The sequence below is a fragment of the Phacochoerus africanus genome, chromosome 9 (assembly GCF_016906955.1).
Source record: "Phacochoerus africanus isolate WHEZ1 chromosome 9, ROS_Pafr_v1, whole genome shotgun sequence".
NCBI lineage: Eukaryota > Metazoa > Chordata > Mammalia > Artiodactyla > Suidae > Phacochoerus > Phacochoerus africanus.
In genome coordinates this window covers 2989911-3012865 of record NC_062552.1, presented here as the reverse complement: position 1 = coordinate 3012865, position 22955 = coordinate 2989911, and the positions used below count along the sequence as shown (strand labels likewise).

The 22955-nt window shown below is 55.6% G+C and overlaps 1 protein-coding gene across 2 annotated transcripts in view; it reads right to left on the bottom strand.

Annotated features, from left to right (window-relative positions):
* The window catches only part of CDYL (chromodomain Y like), a 126734-nt gene that overhangs the window by 1772 nt on the left and 102007 nt on the right, over window positions 1-22955 (bottom strand). Inside the window, exons 3-7 of one of the 2 annotated variants that reach the window (XM_047797692.1) lie at window positions 15751-16007; window positions 14206-14378; window positions 6430-6564; window positions 3520-3730; window positions 474-617 (exon numbers count right to left, since the gene is read on the bottom strand). In XM_047797692.1, the coding sequence (XP_047653648.1) occupies window positions 474-617; window positions 3520-3730; window positions 6430-6564; window positions 14206-14378; window positions 15751-16007 (920 nt within the window). The remainder of the gene's footprint in view (window positions 1-473; window positions 618-3519; window positions 3731-6429; window positions 6565-14205; window positions 14379-15750; window positions 16008-22955) is intronic. The other variant, XM_047797693.1, reaches the window with a different exon arrangement.

The window sequence follows — 22955 nt, the reverse complement described above, 5'->3', positions numbered from 1 at the left end:
GGCCAGAAAGTGCATCCCATTCATGGTGCACGCCCGACGAATCCTTGACGTCTAAGGGCTGCGCAACTGTTTCGAAAGAGACCCGGGCTCTGCACACCCTGGCCCCGCCCCAGCATCGAGACCAGCCTTGGGCCTGGGCCACTGTGGGGGGCGGGGGGCGGGGGCTGCCGCCAGCGTCCGCTCCTGTGACGGCCGCTGAGGGGGTTTTCTAGCCGGAATTCAGGGCAGTGGGGAGGTGTGCGGACGCCTGGGGGAGCTGAGGCGGGAGCTGCGCGGCCAATGCTAAGAACCTTTGATCCTGCAACGTCGATCCCACGCGTGTGGCGACAGCACAGGGCTCTGGGGACAGGGAGGAGCGCGGCAAAGGCCGCGGCCCGCGGACATTCAGGGACGTTTCGACGTGGCTAAGTGGCACCGTGAGATGCAGGCCCTGGGCTCCGGGGGGCACGGGGGACGGGAGGGGCGGGACGTACAACCGGGTTGCAGGACGCGAGCTCCTTGATGCGGACCATGACCTCCTGCGTGAAGGTCCCGGGCCAGAACACCTGCGAGACCAGGCCTTTGCCGCAGGCCTCCTGCGCCGTCAGCTTCCGCCCGCTGAGCAGCATTTCATTGGCCTGAAAGGCAGAGGATGCGGGCGTGAGAGGAGGACAAGGGAGACCCAGCCCGGGAAAGTTCTAGCGTGGGGGGCGCCATCAGCCGGGCAGCTGGCAGCGAACCTACGGGCCAGGGATTCTTAAAGACAAAACGCTTGCTTAGGAGGCAGAACAAGCCCCCGGACGACGTAACCAAGGAACCCAGGTGAGAACGGGTCCCCTCGCTGGAGCGGCGCGGGGCCTGGCGTGTCCCTCCCTCAGGCTCCCGGGTCGGCCCTCCCCCTGGCGCATCCAACACCCACACCAGGCTCCCGGGCACGGAGGTGCCAGCGCGGCTGACGCAGCCGGTGACTTTAGCGATTTGCACCACAACTCAGCAGGGGCCACGACGCGCTGCTCACCCTGCGCAGGGTTCTAACCTAAGGGCGGGAGACTCTGCCGTGGGGGGGGGGGGGGAACTCTGCTGCCGGGGGCCCTTAGCACCTGGATGTTAAAGTAAGAAACCGCCCAGGACCGGGGACCACAGGGAGGTGTGGGCGCAGGAAACCGATTTTCACTTGGTCCTGGTCCCTTTTCAGGGTGTGTGTGTGTGGGTGTGTGTGTGTGTGGGGGGGGTGTGTTCTCAGTCAAACCAGGGGCTCCCAGACGCCGAAAGGAGGACAAAGGGGAAGCGAAGTGTTCGGCAAAGCAGCTGCCGCCTGACCCACGCTTTCCTCTGCCGTGCGCCCTGCAGGTGCCCCCACCCCGGGAGCCCACGGGTCACGGAGGCGACCCGACCGCGCGCTTCTGGGGCCCCGTCGACGCACGTTCCCCGAAGAGACAAGGTCCCAACGTTCGGACACATCACGCGGCCGCCACCGCGCCTCCCGAGACGTTGGGTACCTGCGGCCCCGCGGCCTCCAGCGACCCCAGGGCAGGCTGCAGGGGGTGCGAGCTGGGGGGTGCGGGGGTCTTATAGACCCCTTCCCGTAAAGGAGGCTCAAGAGGCAGCGGCGGAGAAAGGCGGCCGCGTCTGCTCTGCCCAGGGCGGATCCGCAGAGAGGGGCCCTGAGCCCGGCTCGGCCGGAAGGGGTGGTGGGCGGGCAGCCTCCAGGCCGCGTTTGCTTCACCGCAACTGTAGGGGAACGACGCCTCACGCAACCCGGCCACTGAGGTGTGAGGATGTGCTCGAGCCCCACCTGAACCTGGGCGCTGAGCTCGGCTAGTTGGCATGGACACAGCCGCCTGGACTGGCCTGACGATGGGCCTCTGTCCTCTCGTGGCCTCTTCGAACCTCATTTTTTGCCACGTGGAGGTCACGGCCGGGCCAGGCCGGACCACCCTCCCCTCCAGGCGCAGGCGGTCCCTGTCTGCCCTGGCCGCCAGCCTCAGCCCCACGCGCTGGCCCGGGACAGCCGCCCTCGTCTTCCTGCCCCAGCTGCGGCTGTACATGGACAAGAGCAGCAGCTCGGGGACCAGCGTCCCACCACCGGGACGACCACCGAGGCCGCAGAGGTGGGGGCTGAGGGTGGGGGATGGGAGCCGAGGCCGGGGGGCTCTGAGAGCAGGTGTGGCTGTGGGGCTGTGGTTTGTCCTACGAGACTCCCTCCTCCTTGGCATTTCTTTAAATGACCTTAAACTCGCTCTGGCCGTGAGTCTAGATTTATGGAAAGGCTGTATCAGCCAGTCCAAGAGCGCCTGTAACCCTTCACCCAGCTGTCCTTAATGGTGACATCTCAGGATGATCAAAACCCAGAAAATAACCAGCAGACACATCACAACCGCACTGCAAACCCTCCGCCAGCTCTGCCAGCTTCTCTAACGGCAGTCCCTTCTCCGACCCAGGACCCCCTGGGCTCCCACCCTGCTCTGCCCTGTCCGTTGGGCCCTCGGGCTGGGCCGCGTTGTCTGGGGCCAAGGGAGGTGTGGCTGGGCGGCCTCACTTCTGCTAACAGAGATCACGCAGTGCGGAGGTGCCTGCCAGGCCGCTCTGCTGGCAAGGTCCTGCCTCTCCATCATTGAGAAGGAGAGGAGGCCGTGGCTCTTCCTCCTCCTCCTGCACTAAGCTGGACGTCCGATTCCTGCCTGGGACACGCCGAGTCCCTAGGTCTGGCACGGGCAGAAGAGGTGGATTTGGAGGAATGAAGGGGACTGTGCCGCTAACATCTGGCTGCCCAGCCACGCGGGGTGGGGTGGGGTGCATCAGTGTCACAGGGAGCCCCTGCTGTAGGGCGACAATGAAGCCCATGCTCAGCAATGACAGACACAAAGGACCTGCCCCTTTAGTCCACGTGCTTGAGGCCACGAGGTGTGAAGCTTGGTGGGGCTGCCTCGCAGCTCGGCCCCTCCCTGCCACAGGCGCCAGGACTCTGCCGCACACCACAGGCCACCTCAGCCCCCACTTCTGCAGATCCCAACCCGTGACACTGCCTCTGGCCCCATTTCAGGGACAACACGGTACGGGTAATTTCTATTAAGCACAAGCTACAACCCCAACACAAACTCTTGCCATGGGCAGGTGAGAGAGCTAGGCCAATAAAACCCCGCGATTCTGTGGGAAAAGCCCCCTGAAACTCAGCAACTCTGTTCCCTGCAAGCACGCTTTTCGGTTATTAGGTCAAGGACCTTTCGACTGCAAACTCTACTTTTTGGGGTACGAACTGGGTTTTTCTCCCGGTGGCTCTCGATGAGAATGACACAGAGACGGAGCCCCTTCTCGGGAGTGAGGCAAAGCAGCGTCGCCACACAGCCCATGAACCAAACCTGAAGCCCTCCCGTGACCTCGTGGATTAGAACGTGAGTTCATGAACACGAGCTGAACCCCCCCTGCACCTGACGCAAACGCCCCAGAGGGCGACCGGCAGCGGGCACGTCCGCAGAGCAGCAGCCGAGCCAGCCGTCCGCGGGCAGTGCTCGGGGTGGTGTGAGAAGAGGCGGTACTCACAGACGCGCCCCCCATGATCTTGGGGAACATGACGGTGGAACAGCCGTCTGGACTCTGTCCGAAGGTTGTGTAGGGTGTCTGAAACCAGGCCTTTTCGTTGGCCCAGACCACGTCGCACAGAGGCAGTATGGACGCTCCGAGTCCAATGGCTGGGCCGTTTACAGCTACAATAATAGGCTTCTTAAACTGAATGAAAGTATTCACGAAGTTTCTAAAATGGAAAACAAACGGGGGATTACTCAAAACACTGCAGAGCTGAGCCACAGAAGAACCCACTTGTGTGGCACTCGGTAGAGCCGGGTGTAAAATCGGTGGGCATGACCGTGAGCGGAGCCTCCCCAGACCCTGAGGCCGGGGGGACCGTCGCTAAGGACCCGAAGCCTGGGTTCGGCCCCGTGGAAGGACCAAGACGGCTTCCTCTGACGCGTGCAAATACCACGGCCTTCCGTCGGCCAATCTAGAAGCTGTGCCGGAGGAAACCGGCATGGGGTTCCTGGGACCGCTGGTGCTGGGCAGTGACGGGGGGCCTGGGTCTGGACTTGGTCTGTGACCTCGGCCAGCTCACTCATTACGTGGTAACACGGTTACTTCTCGAGTCTACAGAGAACCAGAGGCAGTGGCTCGGGGCGCACACGCAGGAAGCTCCCAGGCTGGTTCAAGGTCTGCGGTCCGACCAGGGCATCGCCTGCCTGGACACGCGTGCCCAGCACTTGCTGCTGTGCACCGCGCTCTGGGCGAGAGCCGGGCAGGTCTCCCAGGACCGCGGGGGCGGCACCGGCACAGGGGTCGGGGCTTCTCACCCCGCCTGCCCAACGCAGCCCGGGGAGCCGACTCAGCACCTCAGCGCGGGGCTGCAGAGCTGGGCTGCTCCCCACCGTGGGGCCCGCTGGTGCTGGACCACACGGGGACTGTGCACCCTCCTCCCCCCGCTGGAATCTAGTGCTACGTCCAGAGGCTGCCTCGTGTGAAGATTTAAGAGGAAGAGAAGGACAAATGCCCCAGATAAATACAGAGTCCTTTAAGGCATTCAGTTCTGGATCAGAGGTACAGATTCCAAATTCTAAACCTGAGCCCAGATTCAGAACCAGAAAAAAAACCCTTCTGGGTGCTCCCCAGAGTTCAGCAATCTAAAAGCTGAGCAAGCTGTGCAGATCGCCTCTCAAAACCACAGCTCAGCATCTTCGATAGCTTCCCCACCTCCCAGATACTGACACGAGGGGTCATGTATGTTTTGGACGGCAGGTCTGCAGGGGTGTGTGTGTGTGTGTGTACACAGGGGAGAGGGAGCTCCAGAGTTGGTGTGTGTGTGTGTGTACACAGGGGAGAGGGAGCTCCAGAGTTGGTGTGTGTGTGTGTGTACACAGGGGAGAGGGAGCTCCAGAGTTGGGGTGTGTGTGTGTGTGTACACAGGGGAGAGGGAGCTCCAGAGTTGGTGTGTGTGTGTGTGTGTGTGTGTGTGTACACAGGGGAGAGGGAGCTCCAGAGTTGGGGTGTGTGTGTGTGTGTACACAGGGGAGAGGGAGCTCCAGAGTTGGTGTGTGTGTGTGTGTACACAGGGGAGAGGGAGCTCCAGAGTTGGGGTGTGTGTGTGTGTGTACACAGGGGAGAGGGAGCTCCAGAGTTGGTGTGTGTGTGTGTGTGTGTGTGTGTGTGTACACAGGGGAGAGGGAGCTCCAGAGTTGGGGTGTGTGTGTGTGTGTACACAGGGGAGAGGGAGCTCCAGAGTTGGTGTGTGTGTGTGTGTACACAGGGGAGAGGGAGCTCCAGAGTTGGGGTGTGTGTGTGTGTGTACACAGGGGAGAGGGAGCTCCAGAGTTGGTGTGTGTGTGTGTGTGTGTGTGTGTGTACACAGGGGAGAGGGAGCTCCAGAGTTGGGGTGTGTGTGTGTGTGTGTGTGTGTGTACACAGGGGAGAGGGAGCTCCAGAGTTGGTGTGTGTGTGTGTGTACACAGGGGAGAGGGAGCTCCAGAGTTGGGGTGTGTGTGTGTGTGTACACAGGGGAGAGGGAGCTCCAGAGTTGGGGTGTGTGTGTGTGTGTACACAGGGGAGAGGGAGCTCCAGAGTTGGTGTGTGTGTGTGTGTGTGTGTGTGTACACAGGGGAGAGGGAGCTCCAGAGTTGGTGTGTGTGTGTGTGTGTACACAGGGGAGAGGGAGCTCCAGAGTTGGTGTGTGTGTGTGTGTGTGTGTGTACACAGGGGAGAGGGAGCTCCAGAGTTGGGGTGTGTGTGTGTGTGTACACAGGGGAGAGGGAGCTCCAGAGTTGGTGTGTGTGTGTGTGTACACAGGGGAGAGGGAGCTCCAGAGTTGGGGTGTGTGTGTGTGTGTACACAGGGGAGAGGGAGCTCCAGAGTTGCTGTGTGTGTGTACACAGGGGAGAGGGAGCTCCAGAGTCGGGTGGCCTGCAAAGCCTCCCCACTCTGGGGACTGCTCCCTGCAGCCCTGCAGTCTGCACCACCCCAGCCCGCCCCAGGGTCCCCGAAGGTGGGATCCAGAATTAACTCCTTCCAATGAAAGAGCCAGCGGCAGAGACGTGAGCCTCTGAAGGAGAGGCTGAGGCGCCGGCAGGAAGGTCGCACCCTGGAGGCCGGGCCTTGAACTCGGCCCATGCCATCTACACGAGGCTTCTCCACTTCTGCCACCTTTTGAGGATCCGGGGTCAGTGACGAGGAAGGGAAGGCACTTCCTACGCTCAGGGAAGGTCACCGCTGAACTGTCTCCATGGTTTAAAGCAGACGCCCTCCCCCGGTACCTCCACTTTCACCTGCTCTTGCCAACAGGGGCAAACAGAAACTGTCCCCCGGCTGCCATCTGGAAACCAGGGATGGGATCAGGGCACAGTAACGTGAAAGAGGCCATCAAAACAGTGTGACAACAAAAGGGTTTTGTGGCAAAAATGGTAAAAAACTTACTTCACGGAGCAGGCAGGGGTCCTTCTCATGTTGTGTGTTTGTGTAAATGAAACAAGCACTCTGCTTCTACACCAGGCAGTGACAACCAAAGCTTGCATTTCAACAGGCCGGAGAAGATGGAACGGAATCTTCTCCCTCCAAGAAGATGACTTTGTTGTCATTTTTGCTTGGAAGGGAAACAGTCCACGGGCCCGGCCTGCTTCTGGGCGGCTAGGAATTACCCAGCTCTCGCCACTGAGCTCCGCAGCCCCACCTCCCCCTGAGGACGCAACCGAGCCGTGCATGGTCCACAGCTAGAAACTCCCTTTGTGTTTAAAAACAAAAACGCACCCCTCGCCTTTTCTAGCTGGTGGAAACCTCCCTGAGCCTTGAAGGCTCGGCCCTGGCTCAGAGGAGGGAGGTGGCGCTGCCTTCGGCCTGGGACCCTTCAGGCTCTAAGGAGCAGAGGGTCCACCTGCTGCCTCTGGGGGCATCAAGCAAGCGTTTTCTCAGCCTGAGACTGTAGGACCGTTCACAGGGCCTAAAGCAACAGTGTCCTTGGAATTTGCTGTGAACTGGGTGAAAGGCTGTGTTGGGGAGGAAAAGATTCTACGTGCCATAAAATTAGTTTAAAAAGACTTATAATTAAATAAGGTCAGAATTCTCTCCATTCATTTGAAGAGACCTCACCAAAAGGTGAGAGAGTCACCTAAGACCAGCAGTCCGGGGCTGTCGGGGGGGGGGGGGGGAGGCGGCAAGTTTAAGGGCAGTGGGCCAATTCCTGGCCGCTTCTCAGCCAAGCCGTCCCTTCCTGGAAGGGCTGGAGTGGAGGGGGGCGGGGGCGGGCTCCAGGGCCCCCTCCCCACGTCACTGCTCCTGCTTCTCCACACACAGGGCGGCAGCTGCTGCTCCCCCCCACCCCCCCACCTCCTGGCTTCAAAAGCCTGGCGCTGCAAACCGATTCCTAATGATTTTGTTTTCACCGCTCATGTGCAGACTGATTCTATTACAGAGAGCCTGCAACCTGGTCACCAGCAATCCCGGCCATGGAGTTGGCCGCACAGACACTGAAGAATCTGTGTTCAAACCCGAGCTTCCCATCTCCCACCTTTCCTTTGGAAACTCACTGCGATGACATTCTTTGCCCAAGTTTTAAGGAATTCTAGACACTGCAGAAATAAAAAATACACACAGTAATCGCTGTACATCCGTCAAGCAAGCTAACACACGTAAATGTGAATTTCAATGCAAAAGAGCCGTTGTAAAGGCTAAGTCAGTTTGGTGAGACTAACTTTGGGGGATCTCGTGGGAGCGCCCTGAGGAAAATTCACACTGATAAACGAGGTCCTGCTGGACTGCACCGGGACTGGATCCGGTCTCCTGGGACACACCGCGATGGAAAATATAAAAAATTGTGTGTGTGTGTATACATGGCTGAATCACTCTGCTGTACAGCAGAAACTGGCACGTAAATCAATTATACTTTAATTAAAAAAAAATTCACGTCAACAAAAACATAGTCATTTAAAGAAGAACCAAGTAGATTTTCCTAAAGCAGAACCTGGCTTCTCCTAGAATACCATTTTTTTTGGGGGGGGGCCTTTTAGGGCCATACCCACAGCATATGGAGGTTCCCAGGCTAGGGGTGGAATCGGAGCTGTAGCCACTGGCCTACACCACAGCTACCCCAGATCTGAGCCCCGTCTGTGACCTACACCACAGCTCACGGCAACACCGGATCCTTAACCCACTGAGAGAGGCCAGGGATCGAACCCGCAACCTCATGGTTACTAGTTAGATTCGTTTCTGCTGAGCCACAATGAGAACTCCCCAATTCAGCTTTTTGTGGGGAGTAAGGCTTTTGGAATTTCAGAAAGTGGGTAGGTGAAGAAACTAAACATTTAAAGTTACCTTGTTAGTTCAACCAATGAATCTCTCTTGATCTGTCTTTCCTTTGCTCTTCCTAATCCCAAGACAAGCCTTCACCACTGCCCAGGGCAGCTGCACCCCAGGGGAGCGGGTGAACCAGGCTCCAGGCAGTGGGGAGCCGAGCACGGGGGCTGAGCCAGAACTGAGGCTGACAGACCGCTTCCTTGTTCCGCAGAGCCCAGACCCCACTGTCACGGGGCCTTGAGAGTGAGCTCAGGGGAAACACACCTAGTCGCCACCCGACGCATAAGCGTCTGTATTTAACGAATGGAAATTAAAGCCTCCAGGGCGTCCGCAGAAGGACGGGGTGGACTGAAAATCAGGAACATCTACTGTCTGTGCTGATCGATGACGATGCGTCCAGGAATTACGTGCGTCCGTCAGGCAGTTTCATTCGAGGTCCCGTAACGAGATGCTCCTGCCCAGTCTACGCTGTGAGCCTGAAGGCACTTACGCAGGAGGCCAGAAATCCTACTTCGTAGAATCAGATTATAGAATTTCCAACTATTTTTGAAAAACACAAAAAACCCGCCCACGTTACCTAAAAAATGGTCATGTTTGCCTGCTGTGCAGCACAGGGAACTCTACTCAATAGTCCGTCCTAACCAACACGGAAAACGAATCTGGAAAAGAATGCGCACGCATCTAATTGAATCACTTCGCTGTTCATCTGGAACAAAACACTGTAAGTCAACTACACGTCAATAAGAAATTTATAAAAATTAAAAAAAGGACGGAGAGAGGATTAGGATGGCGGAATAGAAAGACTGAAGCTCAACTTCTCTCCTAAGAACAACAAAATTCACAACTAAAGGCTGAGCAATCTCCACCCAAAAGGACCAGAAACCTTAAAAAATTAGATACCCTACTCCTGAAGAAAAAGAGGAGGCCACATCAAGAGTTAGGAGGGGCGATTTCGCGATATAAACAACCCCATACCTCCCGGGTGGGAAGCTCCACAGACTGAAAACTAACTGGTTCACAGAGACTCACCTACGGGAGTGAGAGCTCTGAGCCACACATTGAACTCTCACGTGTGGGGATCTGGCACTGGGAGAAAGAGCCCCTGGAGCATCTGGCATTGAAGGCCAGCAGGGCTTGTGCACAGGAGCTCCAGAGGACTGAGGGAAACGGAGACCCCATTCTTAAAAGGCACACACAGACTTTCACATGCACTGGGTCCCAGGGCAGAGCGAGGTCTCCATAGGAATCTGGGTCAAATCTGACTGCAGTTCTTGGAGGACATTCTGGGAAAACAGGGGTGAACGTGGCTTGTTTTGAGGGAAGGACATTGAAAGCAAAGCTCTTGGGAACATTCAGCAATATTCTCTGGAGGGGGCCATTTTGGGGGCAGGCATCACCCCTCCCATCAGGAAGCCTACAGCAAGCCCCCCATACTGACTTCAGCCACAAGGGGGGCAGACAGCAGAAGGAAGAGAGGCTACAACTATATTATCTGTAAAAAGGCCACCACACCAAAAACCTATAAAAATGGAAAGACTATAACTCAGATGAGGGAGAAAGGAAAAACTCCAGAAAATCAGCCAAGCGATGAGCAGATTCTCAGCTTCCAGGAAAAAGATTAGATTGTTGATGCTAAAGATGATGCAAGACATCGGAAATAAACTGGAGGCAAAGATGGATAACTTACAGGAAACACTGAGCAAAGAGATACAAGATATAAAACTTAAACAAGAAGAGAGGCAAAATACAATAACAAATAAAAAATTCACTAGAAGCAGTTAACAGCAGGAAACGGGAGGCAGAAGAACGAATAAGCGAGGTGGAGGACAGATGAGTGGAAACTACAGATGCATAACAGAAAAGAGAAAAAAGATTGAAAACAAATGAAGAGAGTCTCAGGGAATTCTGGGACAACGTGAAACGCACCAACATCCGTATTATAGGGGTGCCGGAAGGAGAAGAGAGAGAGAAGGGGACAGAAAAAATATTCCAAGAGATAATAGCCAAAAACTTCCCTCACATGGGAAAGGAACCCCTCACTCAAACCCAGGAAGCACAATGAGTACCATACAAAATAAACCCAAGGAGGAATACACCAGGACACATATTAATCAAACTGACCAAAATTAAAGACAAAGAGAAAATATTGAAAGCAGCTATGGAAAAGAAACAAGTAACATACAAGGGAACCCCAATAAGGTTATCGGCAGATTTTTTCAACAGAAACTCTGCAGGCCAGAAGGGAGTGGCATGATATACTTCACGTGAGAAAGTATATCATGGAAGGAAAAAACCTCCAACCAAGATTATTCTACCCAGCAAGGCTCTCATTCAGATTTGAAGGAGAAATAAAAACCTTCTCAGATAAGCAAAAGCTGAGAGAATGCAGTGACACTAAACCAGCCTTACAACAAATACTAAAGGAACTTCTATAGACAGGAAAGAAAAGACAGCAACAGGAAACAAAAATTCCACAAATGACAAGGCTCACCAGTAAAGGTGTATATACAGTAAAGATACGAAATCATCCATGCACAATTATGCCACCAAAATCAGAAATCATGAGAAGAGGTGGGTACAAATGCAGGACACTGGAGATGAGCTTGCAATTAAGAGAACAACAACTTAAAACAATCTCATATACATATAGACTCTTACATCAAAACTTCAGAATAACTGCAAACCAAAAATCTACAATTGATACACAAACAAGGAATCTCTGGAGAAGAAATGTATCTCATAGTAAATAAGTGCATAATCCACCATGAAGGGGGTCACTTGACATCATTCTTGGAATGCTGAAGTCTTCTTAGATCTGATTCTGATTTCCTCTCCATCAAAGAACTTATGATAATTATAATTAAATAATGCCACTGTACGATGAAATAATACAGTTCTACAATTGTATTATCAATAACCATTTCTCTCCATGGTGCAATGTAAAGTCTATAATGTCTTGTTTATCACATCACCCAGAATGGTGTAATGCCTATACCGAAGAATCGATAAGATGTAACAAATTGTGAGGATATATTTATATAGTTACACTGTTTTTTTAACCAATTTATGCATTTTATATTTTACTTATTTTCAGAGGGTGTATTATTTTTGCTATTCTTACCAGTTAAGTTATTCTTTTTATTATGCTATATAAAATATTAAAAAAAAAAGAACTCCTATTAAAAAGGAAAAAGATCGACAACTAGTTGAAAAACAGGAAGTAACTGACTAGGAATTCCACAAAAATAAAAAGGACAAGCCCTCGACACATGACAAAAAAAATTTTAAAAAAAGGTCACGTTTATCAGATAGTGCCCTATATGCACGCATGTGTATATAGTATTAGAAAACATTAGTTTTGAAAATTATTGAAAATGTTATATAAAAGGCCAAGGCAATACCCTACAGCCCCCGGGCATGGAGTTTCAGGGCTCCCTCTGGCGGGGCTGTGCCCATCAGAACCACCCGGGGAGACGTGTTGGGCAGAGATGCCCTGTCCACTCCAGACCAATGCAGAAAAGGCTTCTGCCACCCCCGTGTGTGCCTCTTGCGTGGTTAACGGGACCAGAGTGCCCAGGACCCCCAAATCAGTGCTTAGAGCCTCAGCCACTTGGGGCCCAATAATTAACAAAAGCAGCTTAACCTCAATTCTCCAGATAACTGGGGATTTCAGAGAAGATCCAACCAACTTTACTGCCACTTTGACAAGTCCGCATCTTTTCTTTTTTTTTTGTCTTTTCTGGGCTGTACCTGTGACATATGGAGGTTCCCAGGCTAGGGGTCTAATCGGAGCTACAGCTGCCAGCCTACACCACAGCCACAGCAAGGCCAGATCCGATCCATGTCTGTGACCTACACCATAGCTCAGGGCAACGCCGGATCCTCAACCCACTGAGTGAGGCTAGGGATCGAACCTGCAACCTCACGGTTCCTAGTTGGATTTGTTTCCACTGCGCCATGATGGGAATTCCTGCATCTTTTTTTTTTTTTTTTTTAATTAAAAGAAATTTTTTGGAGTTCCCATCGTGACTCAGTGGTTAGTGAACCTGACTAGCATCCATGAGGACGTGGGTTCCATCCCTGGCCTCGCTCAGTGGGTTAAGGATCTGGTGATGCCATGACCTCTGGTGTAGGTCGGATCCAGCGTTGCTCTGGGTGTGGCATAGGCTGGCAGCTACAGCTCTGATTGGACCCCTAGCCCGGGATTCTCCATATGCCGCAAGTGCAGGCCTAAAAAGATGAAAAAAAAAATTTTTTTTAGGGCCGCACCCACAGCCTATGCAAGTTCCCAGGCTAGGGATTGAATCCGACCCACAGCTGCCAGCCTACACCACAGAAACGTGGGATCTCAGCTGCATCTGTGACCTACCCTGAAGCTTGTGGCAATGCCAGGTCCTCAACCCACTGAGCGAGGCCAGGGATGGAACCCACGTCCTCATGGAGAACAGTTAGATTCTTAACCTGCTGAGCCACAATGGGAACTCCGCAGGCTGCATCTCTTTATAACGTTTTCATCTGTAAATGACAAATACCTAACAAAAGGTTCTTTGGGGTCCCTCTGGGGTGTGACACTTTAGGAAGGGGGGCAGGACAGTACAATGGTCTTTCTGGCTGGTGACTGGGTTTCATTCACCTCAAATAAAATTAATCTCTGAAAAACAAGACACTTTATATTACACTTACAGGGAGCTCCCATTGTGGCTCGGTGGGTGAAAAACCCAACTAGCATCCATGCGGATGTGGGTTTGACCCCTGGTCTTGATTGGTGGGTTAGGGATCTGGTGTTGCCGTGAGCGGCAGTGTAAGTCGCAGAGGCAGCTCAGATCTCACGTTGCTGTGGCTGTGGTGTAGGCCAGCAGTGGCAGCTCTGATTCAGCCCCTAGCCTGGAAACTTCCATACATCGCAGCTATGGCCCTAAAAAGCAAAGCAAAAATAAAAAACAAAAAACAAAAAACCCCCCAAAACCAAACAAAAAAAACCCCCACAAAACACACACACACACACACTTACAATGATTAGCATGAGTTACCTACATAAGATGAACCTGCATATGCTTATTGCAGAATCACATGGTTCAAGAGAAAAGCTTCTCGCACGGTTATAACACAGAAGTGGAAAATCTGAAAACAGAGGAACTAGAAACATCTTAAAGGCACATCGCTAAATGGGAACAGCTGCGAAACAACACACGGTATCATTCCACTCACTGGACAGAACCAAAGCCACATCTATGCTGTTTGTCTGTGTACATGAATACACGTCCGAAAATGTTTTAAAAAGGGTTGGAGGATACCTACAAGTGAACCCTGGATTCCTCGTGGCGGGAGGGGGATTCAGAGAAAGAACTTTTACTTTGTATCCATATCCCCTCGTTTTACCTGTAGCTGAACTCGGGGTGAACTTAAACAGTCCTTCTCACCTGACGCTGCGGACCTAGCTTGTAATAAGGCCTGACCGGTTTATTTTTATTGTTGTTATTTTTCTGGCCTCACCTGTGGCACGTGAAAGGGATCCAACCTGTGCCACGGCAGTGACCCAAGCTGCTGCAGGGATAATTCCAGAGCCTTAACCTGCCGGGCCCCCAGGGAACTCCAATTTAATTTTGAGTCAAGCGAATGGCAAAGCTATTAGGTGAAAGAGAGTGCACCTTTGTTCCAGGGCCAGAACAGGAGGCACAGATGCTGGAAACTCTGGCCACGTGCCACTGTGCCCTCTGACCACCGGGACCTTCCCTGAGGCTGGGCCGGGCCAGCCCTGCGATCGGGCCTCGGCTCCAGGCCGGGGGCCCCCAGAAGAACGGGAGACTGGGTACCTTCGCTCCCAGCCTCTCAGCGGAGGGAGGGTCCGCGGGCCCGTGCAAGCTGGCCCGGCAGGGGAGGGCGGCGGCGGGCCGGGGTGCATACCTGATGGCCTCGGCCATCTTCGTGCTCTCTCTCTTCCTGTCGTCGGTCAGCCGCCGGATGAAGTAGATGAAGTCGAGGCCGCAGCAGAAGACGCTGCCCACGGCGCTGAGCAGCACCAGCTTGCTGTCGTCGGCCGCCGCCGTGCTCAGGGCACTCTGCACCTCCTTCATCACCTGGAAGGCAGGGGGGTCACGGAGCTGCGGGGAAGCCTGCGGGCCCCCCCCCCCCCCCCGGGCCACCTGGAGCCTCGGAGAGCACCTTGGGGCCCTGCCTCCATCGACCACCACTTACAGGGACCCGCTAGGTCCGTGTGCTGTGAAGCCAGGGGCTGGGGCTCTCGGGGGCTGCGTGGCATCACGAAACTCGTCAGGCCAGACGTGTCCGTCTAACTAACCTGAACAGCCTAGACCTGGCGGCTCTGGGAGGCGAGTCACGGATTACAGTCACTTGGCATTTCTACAGTTTGGACAGCAGATGGCACAGGCATCCAGTTCTAAGAAACTACTAGTTCAGCTCTGTTTTGTCTGTCTGACACCAGCCTCCCAAACTGGGGACTGAAAGCCCAGCGTGGGTGCATCGTGTGGCGAGTAGGAGCCCGTCAGCGTGGAGTGGTTTTCGACTGAGGGACAAGCCTTTAAAATGGTCTCTGTGGAGTTCCCCACGTGGCTTGGTGGTAATGAACCCAACTAGTATCCACGAGGCTGCGGGTTTGAAACCTGGCCTGGCCTTGCTCAGTGGGTTAAGGATCCGGTGTTGCCGTGGCTGTGGGGGCAGGCTGGCAGCTGCAGCTCTGATTTGACCCCCCCACCTGGGAACCTCCATTTGCTGCAGATGAGCCATAAAAAGCGCGCGCACGCGCGAGCGCACACACACACACACACACACACACACACAGAGTCTCTGTTGAAGTACTTAGAAACAGGCAGTGAAAGTGCCCTGCAGTGTAACAACTTACTGAGGACCAGCCCTGAACCGGTTTGTCCTGGAACCCTGGCCAGACACACTGGCTGTCTGCGGTTTGGTTTTCTCGTCTGGAAAAAGGTTGACCTGGGTGCTCACAAGTGGGAGAGAGACCGGAACTTAACAGGCTACAGGCCTGACACGGTGCAGGTCCAAACGCTTCCGACCCGAGGGACGTCCCAGAACCAGGTTTTGAAGCTCTGCAAGCACCGGTCTCTCTCGGTCTCGGGGGCTGCCTTTACCAGGCACGATGGGAACGGAACCACCTCGGCCGGAAGTTCCCGTCCAAGGAACGCTGGGGACTGACTGGGAAGGGCGGTGAGGTTTTCTAAGGGGCTGGGCTGGGGCATGTGACTCCTGTCTGAACAGCTCCTGGGGACGCCGACGAGAGTGACGGGACGGCTGGTACACACAGCTCACGCGTGATGTCAGAGAGTCCCCTGCCCCAACGGACGGCTGCTGACCTGGAGGCGGGAGCACAGGGGGCCCGGCCGCCTTTGTGCAGGAAGCTGTACACCTGCTGCACTCCCCTGGCTCCAGCCCCAGGGACCCGGCCGGCGGGGCAGCCCCGAGGCCCCTGCTCACCTCCGGGTTGAGTGAGTTGTTCTCCGACGACTTGGTGGACAGCAGGATGTGGGTGAAGCCGTCCTGCTTCCGGACGACGATGTCCCGGTACCTGTAGGCGCTCTCCGTCTGCCTCACGCTGAAGCGCAGCCGCTTGTCGAAAGGCTGGTCTCGTCTGTCGTCAATGAACTTCCTCTTCCCGGCTGTCACGCCTGTGACCGACGGCTGTAGGCTGGTTGGCCCATTGGCCGTCAGCACGTCCATGAACGGAGAGGTACCTGCCAAGGCGACAGCCACAGCGTCCTGAGGTCCTGCCACCAACTCGCCCCCCAGTGCCGCCTGTGAATTAGGTAAAATGCTCATGACAGACCCAGGATCAACTGTACTGACTTAAGAATGTTAAATACTAGAACCTTCCGAGAGTCTACTTTTTTACCGGCTGCACCTGTGGCATTCGAAACTTCCCGGGCCAGGGACTGAGCCCGTGCCACAGCAGCGACAGTGCTGGATCTTCCACCGGCTGAGTTACCCGGGAACGCCAGTAAATGCCTTTAAATGTAGACTCCAGCATCCCCTGGTGGTGCCGGGGGTTAAGGACCCAGCGTTGTCACTGTTGTGGCCTGAGTTCAGTCCCTGGCCCAGGCGGTTATACACGTCATAGATGCAGCCAAAAGTCAAAAACCAACAGGCCAAACCCTCCAGGTCAAGGCATTTGTTTTCCTTCAAAGTCTGACAAGGAACTCGCCCTTTTCCTTCTCTTTGCTAATAAAATAATGATGAAAAGGCATGTAATGAAAAGAAGCTGCCAAATTTGAGACTTTTAAAGAATGGAATTCAAAGAGAAGGGGTCTCGTGAAAAGCACATACTCCATGTAGGACAGGCTGAAAGAAAAGAAGGAAATTGATCAATAAATATCTTAATATTAGAGCCGAGGCTATCTGCCATTTAGCCGAAATTTCTTCTGAATGAAGAGTCGCTTTTCAGACACATGATGGGCGGGTACCCCCACCCCGCCCGAGGCCACTCCAGACACTCGGGGTCTTTCTCTGGACGCCTCGACCTCTGTCCGGCGGTCCTCCTTCCGCATCTGCAAACAGCCTCTTTGACAGCCGAAAAAGACACAGCGCCCTCGCCTGCCACCGAGGATGCCCCGCTAGCGCCCCCGCTGGGTCAGCTCCACAGCGCCAGCCTGGCTGCTGGGCTTCCATCAGCCTCAAGGGCCCGGCCTCCTGAACCTAGCGTCTCGCGCAACCATCAGGTCAAGGGTTTTGTTGAACACTTTCCCCGTGTTACCAAGAAACGCCAGGGTACGAGGTCAGGTGTTGAGGCAATTCACTGCCCTCCTGCGCACGTCTGAATATCATCCGACGGGAACGATGCGCAGAGGCTGCGAGGGGAGCTGAGGGCCAGAAATGAAAGCGCTGGACCCCGCTCCCCTCAGACGCAAGGCGGGGGTCCTCGGAGGGAGAGCCGGGGAACTGAGTCAGAAACAGTTCCTGCGGAGCCAGAGAGGAGCCCGCACTGGGGAGACGATGCGTGAGGGAGGCCACATCAGCGCCCGCAAAAACACGCTGGCTCCTGCGCGGCGGGCGCAACGACCCTGGAGGCTTTGTTGGGTCTTTTTAGGGCCGTGCGCCCAGAGTGTTTCTAAGGGAAAAGGCATCCGTCACCCGCGAGACGGGGCGCCGCCACCTCTTTCCGAGGGGTCTGGCAAGGAACCCCCTTCCTTTCAACCTCCAGCCTCTCCGCCACCAGACCCCCCACTGCGTTCCCGGCTCGGCTACGCCCTCCACGCGGCCCTTCCCAGCGCTGCCCTCTGTTGGCGCGCCCGTCACAGCCTCGCCTGGGCTGTCCCTTGGGTGCCCTTGTTCCCTTGGGTGCCCTCGTTCCCCCTGTCCTGAGCTGGACTCAACACGGACGGGTGGCTTCTCGGGTGCAGAGAGGAACGGACCACGGGTGATTCTGAAGCCCTGAGCCTGGGCATCCGCAGGGACGCCCGACAGGGAGCCGTGGTCTCGTCCACTGCTCCCCTGTCCCGGGCAGAGCGGCCGGGGAGCCGGTGCTAGAGGCGACCGCGGACACCAGAGGCAGGCGCCGTGGGAGGAGGGACGGTCGCCTGGCAGCGAGGACCTGTCGCCAGTGGCCTGTGCCACAGGGGTGAGGGGAACGGAGGCGGGAAGGGGAGGTTAGAGCTGATATTAAACGTGGGCGACTTGTCCCACCCGCGCGGAAGCCAGACGACAGGATTCAGACAAAAACTCCTACGCAAAAAACATGAATCTACAAACCAAGAACGTGTTAACATGTGGTTTTAAGGAGCCCAGAAGTAGCAACTGCGGGTGGTGGCTGGGGACAGCAATCCCTCAGCCTCAAAGGAGATCCCAACAGAACAGCCCACCCAGGGGCCACCAGGGAGGCCACGGCATGGGGAGGGAGGGGGGGGCATGTGACGCGCTGGAGACTCTGGTGCCCTCCAGAGGGCGGGTTCCCTGGGCACAGGTGCCGGGTGCCAGTGGGAGAGCTCTGCGGAGGGGGCAGTTATCCCAGGGCCTGCGTCAAAGCCGTGCGGTGACAGCCCTGACCTGCTTCTGCTTCTCCGTAAGGTCACAGCCTCCTCAACCCTCCAAGTTTTCCTGGGGACTTCCTTCCACAAAAGCAGGACTTCTAGGCCCTGGGTGCACCTGGCCTTGATGTGGGAGCTTCGGAAAAAGCAGAAAAAGCAGCTTGTCTGAGACGGCTAAGCCCATGGAGCTCTCCGTGGTTCTGCAAATCCCAACCTGGATTCCTGCTGGCTCGTGCCGACTAGGGCAGCTGAATTCAGCCTCATCTCCCTGTTCAAACACTACTCTCTGGTGCCGGCAGGGTCCCTGCTGATTACAGATGCTGTGATCTTGCCAGTGGCTCAGCCGCCCCCGCCCCCCACCCCTAAGAGCCTCTGTTCTCCACCTCCAGGGCCTTGTGACAACTGCCTGTGCCCCACATAGACCGGGAAGTGCTCACCGCAGGACCAACCTTGGACTTGCGGGCGCCAGCACTGGGCCATGGCCCTCTTGACGTCCTTCCACGGTCCAGGTCTGTGTCCCCAGGGCCTCTGTGCTCGCTCTTCCCTCAGCCTAGACTGTCCTGTCCTGGTCCTGGAGCTTCAAATAGCTGCTTTCTGCCCATCTGGATGGCAGCTCCAATGCCACCTCCTCAGACGGCCTTCTTGGACGACCACGTCCGAGGGCCCCTCCTGTCACTATCGGCGTGGCCCACTCTGTCCTCTCGGTAGTGCTCCTCAGCCCTGTTCTTTCTCGACTGATTTTTACTTACACACTGTCACGCTCTGCCACCGAGCGCCAGAGCGCGGGGTCCCTGTTGGTCTTGTTCACTGACAGCTGAACATATGAGGGGAGGGGTCCTGACACCCCTTCGGTCCAGCTCCACCCACTCGGAGGAGGGGGCCGGTCGCCCATCCCGCCTGGTGACACCTGGGGACAGGAACACTGCACTTCAGAGCAGAAGCCACTGCTAAGGACTTAACTAATAATAAGAAGAAATGGTTAAACAGTCACCGACACACATCAAGCAGATGACGAGAAAGATTTCAAACATACAGGTAAATGCAGGGCAGCAGCTGCCAATCACATTACACATGCCAGGCTCTTAACACAGACCATCTCACTTAAATCCACGCAGGATCCTGAAAACTGGGCCCTGTCTACAGAGCTGATGCTCAAGCTGGGTCTTTCTTGGTGACAGAGATGTGGGTGGGTCTTTTACGCTGATCCCAGGAACCCGGGAGACAAAACGCTTCCGACACCCACACCCTCCACATCCAAACTGCAGGCCCTGCCCAAGGTAAGTGCCACATTTAACGCAGTGTCTGTTTTTCTTAACCATGTAACATGGGGCTGCCATTTTTACTAGGGTCCTATCTTATTTTAAAATCTGCCATCGACAAAGTCTTCGTGCCTGGGGCCCTACCCTATGTCCCCCGTAGGCCCTGTGGTTTTCAGTGTGTGATTCTGCCTGGTCTGGGGATTTTCAGGAATGCTTGTGTTGTGTTACTGCAGAACTGGCTGTAACTTTTTTTTCCCACTGCTCAGGATCAAAGCCATTCTTTGTGCCTGATTCAGGAAAGAACGCATCCCAGCCATGTTTCAGGCCTGGCCCCAGAAGTAAAACCATCTTCCTAACGGCCTGTGTCACAAGGCCACACATAAACCAGCGGTCACTGCCCCACAGGGAATCAGGATGGACGCGTGACAGCTGCACGTGGGGAGCTTGGTTTCTCAGCAGCCAAATCCCCAGGCCTGGTCCTCAGGCTGCACCTGCATCTCCCTTTCCTCTGCGGGGAAATTCGGGGAAGGAACAGGAGCAGAGGGGCCTCTGAGACCAGGAGGCGGGGCCCTCGGACACGGGGCGTGGGGGCTGCTGACACAGGGAGGGAGCAAGGATTCAGGCCCTTAGGTGGGTCCTGCTTCCTCAGCTGAGGCTTCCCCTTCTCTGCAGCAGGTCACACCCAAGCCTCACCCCTACACCCCCCCAGTCTTTAGAGCGTCAGGCTCACGGTCAAGTTAACAGTATCCTGTGTCCTACAAGCCCCCGGAGGGCAGTGGGACCTCACATGTGGTTCCATCGCACACAGACATGTGGCAGACCGTGTCGCTGGCCGTCCCTCCTTCAGACCGTGTTGCTGGCCCCAGATGTCGCTTAGGGAACCTCCATCTCCGCCTGTCACCCTTGGAGCCGCCGGCACTTACTGCCTCGAGTCCCAGCCACCTGGGCTCTTCCCGGGGACCCGTGCGACCTCTGGTCAGATGTTCCTGAGGCCTGCAAGCCCCTCACAGCCCCTGATGCTGCTGGAGGACAGACCCAGGAGAGCGGCCGCTGAGGTCACCGAGCCCCTTCTTCATGCACATCCAGTGTACGTAACGGACGTGTAAGAAATCTCGTTATTACAGCCCCCCCACTCCCGACGGACCACTGTGCGGGTGGCGCCCGCCCACCCGCCCCGCTACGGCTTCTGGTCATCAGGCTGCTGGTTCCGCCTCTGGCCCCAGGGACGGCAGAGGGAAGGCCAGACTGTCCTCGGTGACGGGCACCTTGCTCCCTCCCAAGCACGCTGGAAGCTCGCAACGTCCTGCCAAATCAGCCGCCGGCCCAGGCCGGGCAAACCCGCCAGGCACCCCAAAGTCGGTGCCCTGAATGCCTCCCTCCCACGCCGGCTGCTGAGGCCACGCTGCCCGTCTGGGTCTAGAGTAGAAGGTCCTTTTCTTCAGCTCAGTTCAGTGGGGAGCTCACACCTGGTCTGACCATCGGCCGTGGGTTCCTCACCTGAGGACGGGCGCTGAGTCCTCTCTCGTCTACACGACGGCGCTTTTCAAGCTCTGGGACGCACCATCAATTTCGGACACCCAACAGCACTGATTCACTTCAAAGAGACGAGCCAGAAAAACCAGACTGTCGCATGCCGGTACCCAGGCCACCAGGTAAATGTGTCTCTTCCCGGGGGCTGCACGGGTGGAGTCTGAGGACACAGCCTTAGAGCGCCGGGCACCTGCACGGGTGCCCTTTGGGAGAAAGCTGGGCTCTGCTCGGGGCCCAACCTGGCCGCAGACCCCCGCCCAGCCCTCTCACACTGGGCTGCGAGACTCCCGGGGCAGGAGGGCACCCAGCAGAGCTTCCCACACTTGGGATGCAGCTGCCGAAAGCATCAGCTGGAGCGCTCGTGCCCCACCTCCTTTCCTGAAGCACCACCACCACCACGGACTCCCCTCCCTGGCCCTCCCTGGCCGGCTGCCCCTTGGTGGGGTAGGGGGTAGGAGGGGGTGAGCAGGACGCCCGGGCCCCTGCTCCCCTCCCATGGTGGTGGGCGGGGCAGACATCCAGTCCCTGCCCCATCCGCCCACCCGATTGCCACTCTTGCTTCTCTAGCCTCCCAGCTTCTCTGCCTTCCGGCGTTGGTGACACACTGTGAGCGCCGGCCGGGCCACAAGAACTCTCCTCAAACCTAGAAAAGTGATTTCCCTACCAAAAAAAAAAAACCCCAAAACCCAAAACCCACCAAAAAACCCTTAAAACCCAACTTAAAAACGCATCAGGTACACAGTCAAGGCGGGGTCTTTCCCATGGGCTGGGGTCTCCTGAGCCTCCGATACCCCCCTTCGGGCCCCCCCTCCGCTCCAGGATCCAGGCAGGACGTTGAGATGAGCTGCTGCCATGCCGAGCAGGGCCCGGGCACCAACACTGGGGTGGGGCGGGGGTAGTAGGGGCAGGACATCAGCACTCAGAAAACACTGCAAACAACTCACTCTTTAAAGAGAAGAACCTAAAGATGAACGGTGGGTAAAATCCACTTTAGCGCAGAGGCACATACACTAAACCACTAAACAGCTCGTGAAGGCTAGAAGTACACTGAAGACAGGTAAGTGGAAAACAGTGGAACAAATGAGCTACGAACCTGAGAGTACACAGAATTAGGAAGCATTCTGAAAACTGACAGAAAAAGGAATATAAGCTGTGATTTCTTCAATTAAAATTACTGTTCAATAATGTTTTTATATTGGTTCTCTCTGAAAAGTTAAGTATGAAAAGCCAAGAGGAGACTTAAAAATACCATCTTGAGATAAAGCAGCAATGGCTGAGACTGTAATTTTGAATAAACTTCAGCTAACTAATCATAATTTCCTAAAACCTACATAAGATCAGCCTGATTAAAACAAAGATTAAGAACCAAGAGGTGTAAGGGAATTTCGATGCGGGATGTGTGATGAGCTGCCTCTGCAGTGGTTCCCAAATTGAGTCCCAACGGCATCACCGAGCAGCTTTAAAAAAATTGCTCCTGGTGCCACACTCACAGCCACCCCAGGGCTTCTGGGAGGGGAGCGGGGCACCTCCCATGTGGTCCTGACACACAGGTCAGGTCTGAACAGGATGCTCAGGGTGACCCCACGGAAAAGGCTACCAGCAGAGGACCCAGAGCTGACTGGCAGTACAGTTCCTCCCAATCAGGGGAGGGCGCTTAAAGTCCAAACACCCGAAACCAACCGATAAGGACGCGCAAAGAAGAGAAAGAACACGTGACACATCCCAGAGGTGAAGCCGGGCGAGACCTCAGGGAGCTGCGGCAACAGTTACCCAGGGTATCGGGAGTGCAGGGAAACCCGAAATACTCCCAGGCCGCTTCAACAGGATTGCCTTCTCCACTAACAAGGTCAGCAAGTCCATCAGAGGGGCCAGA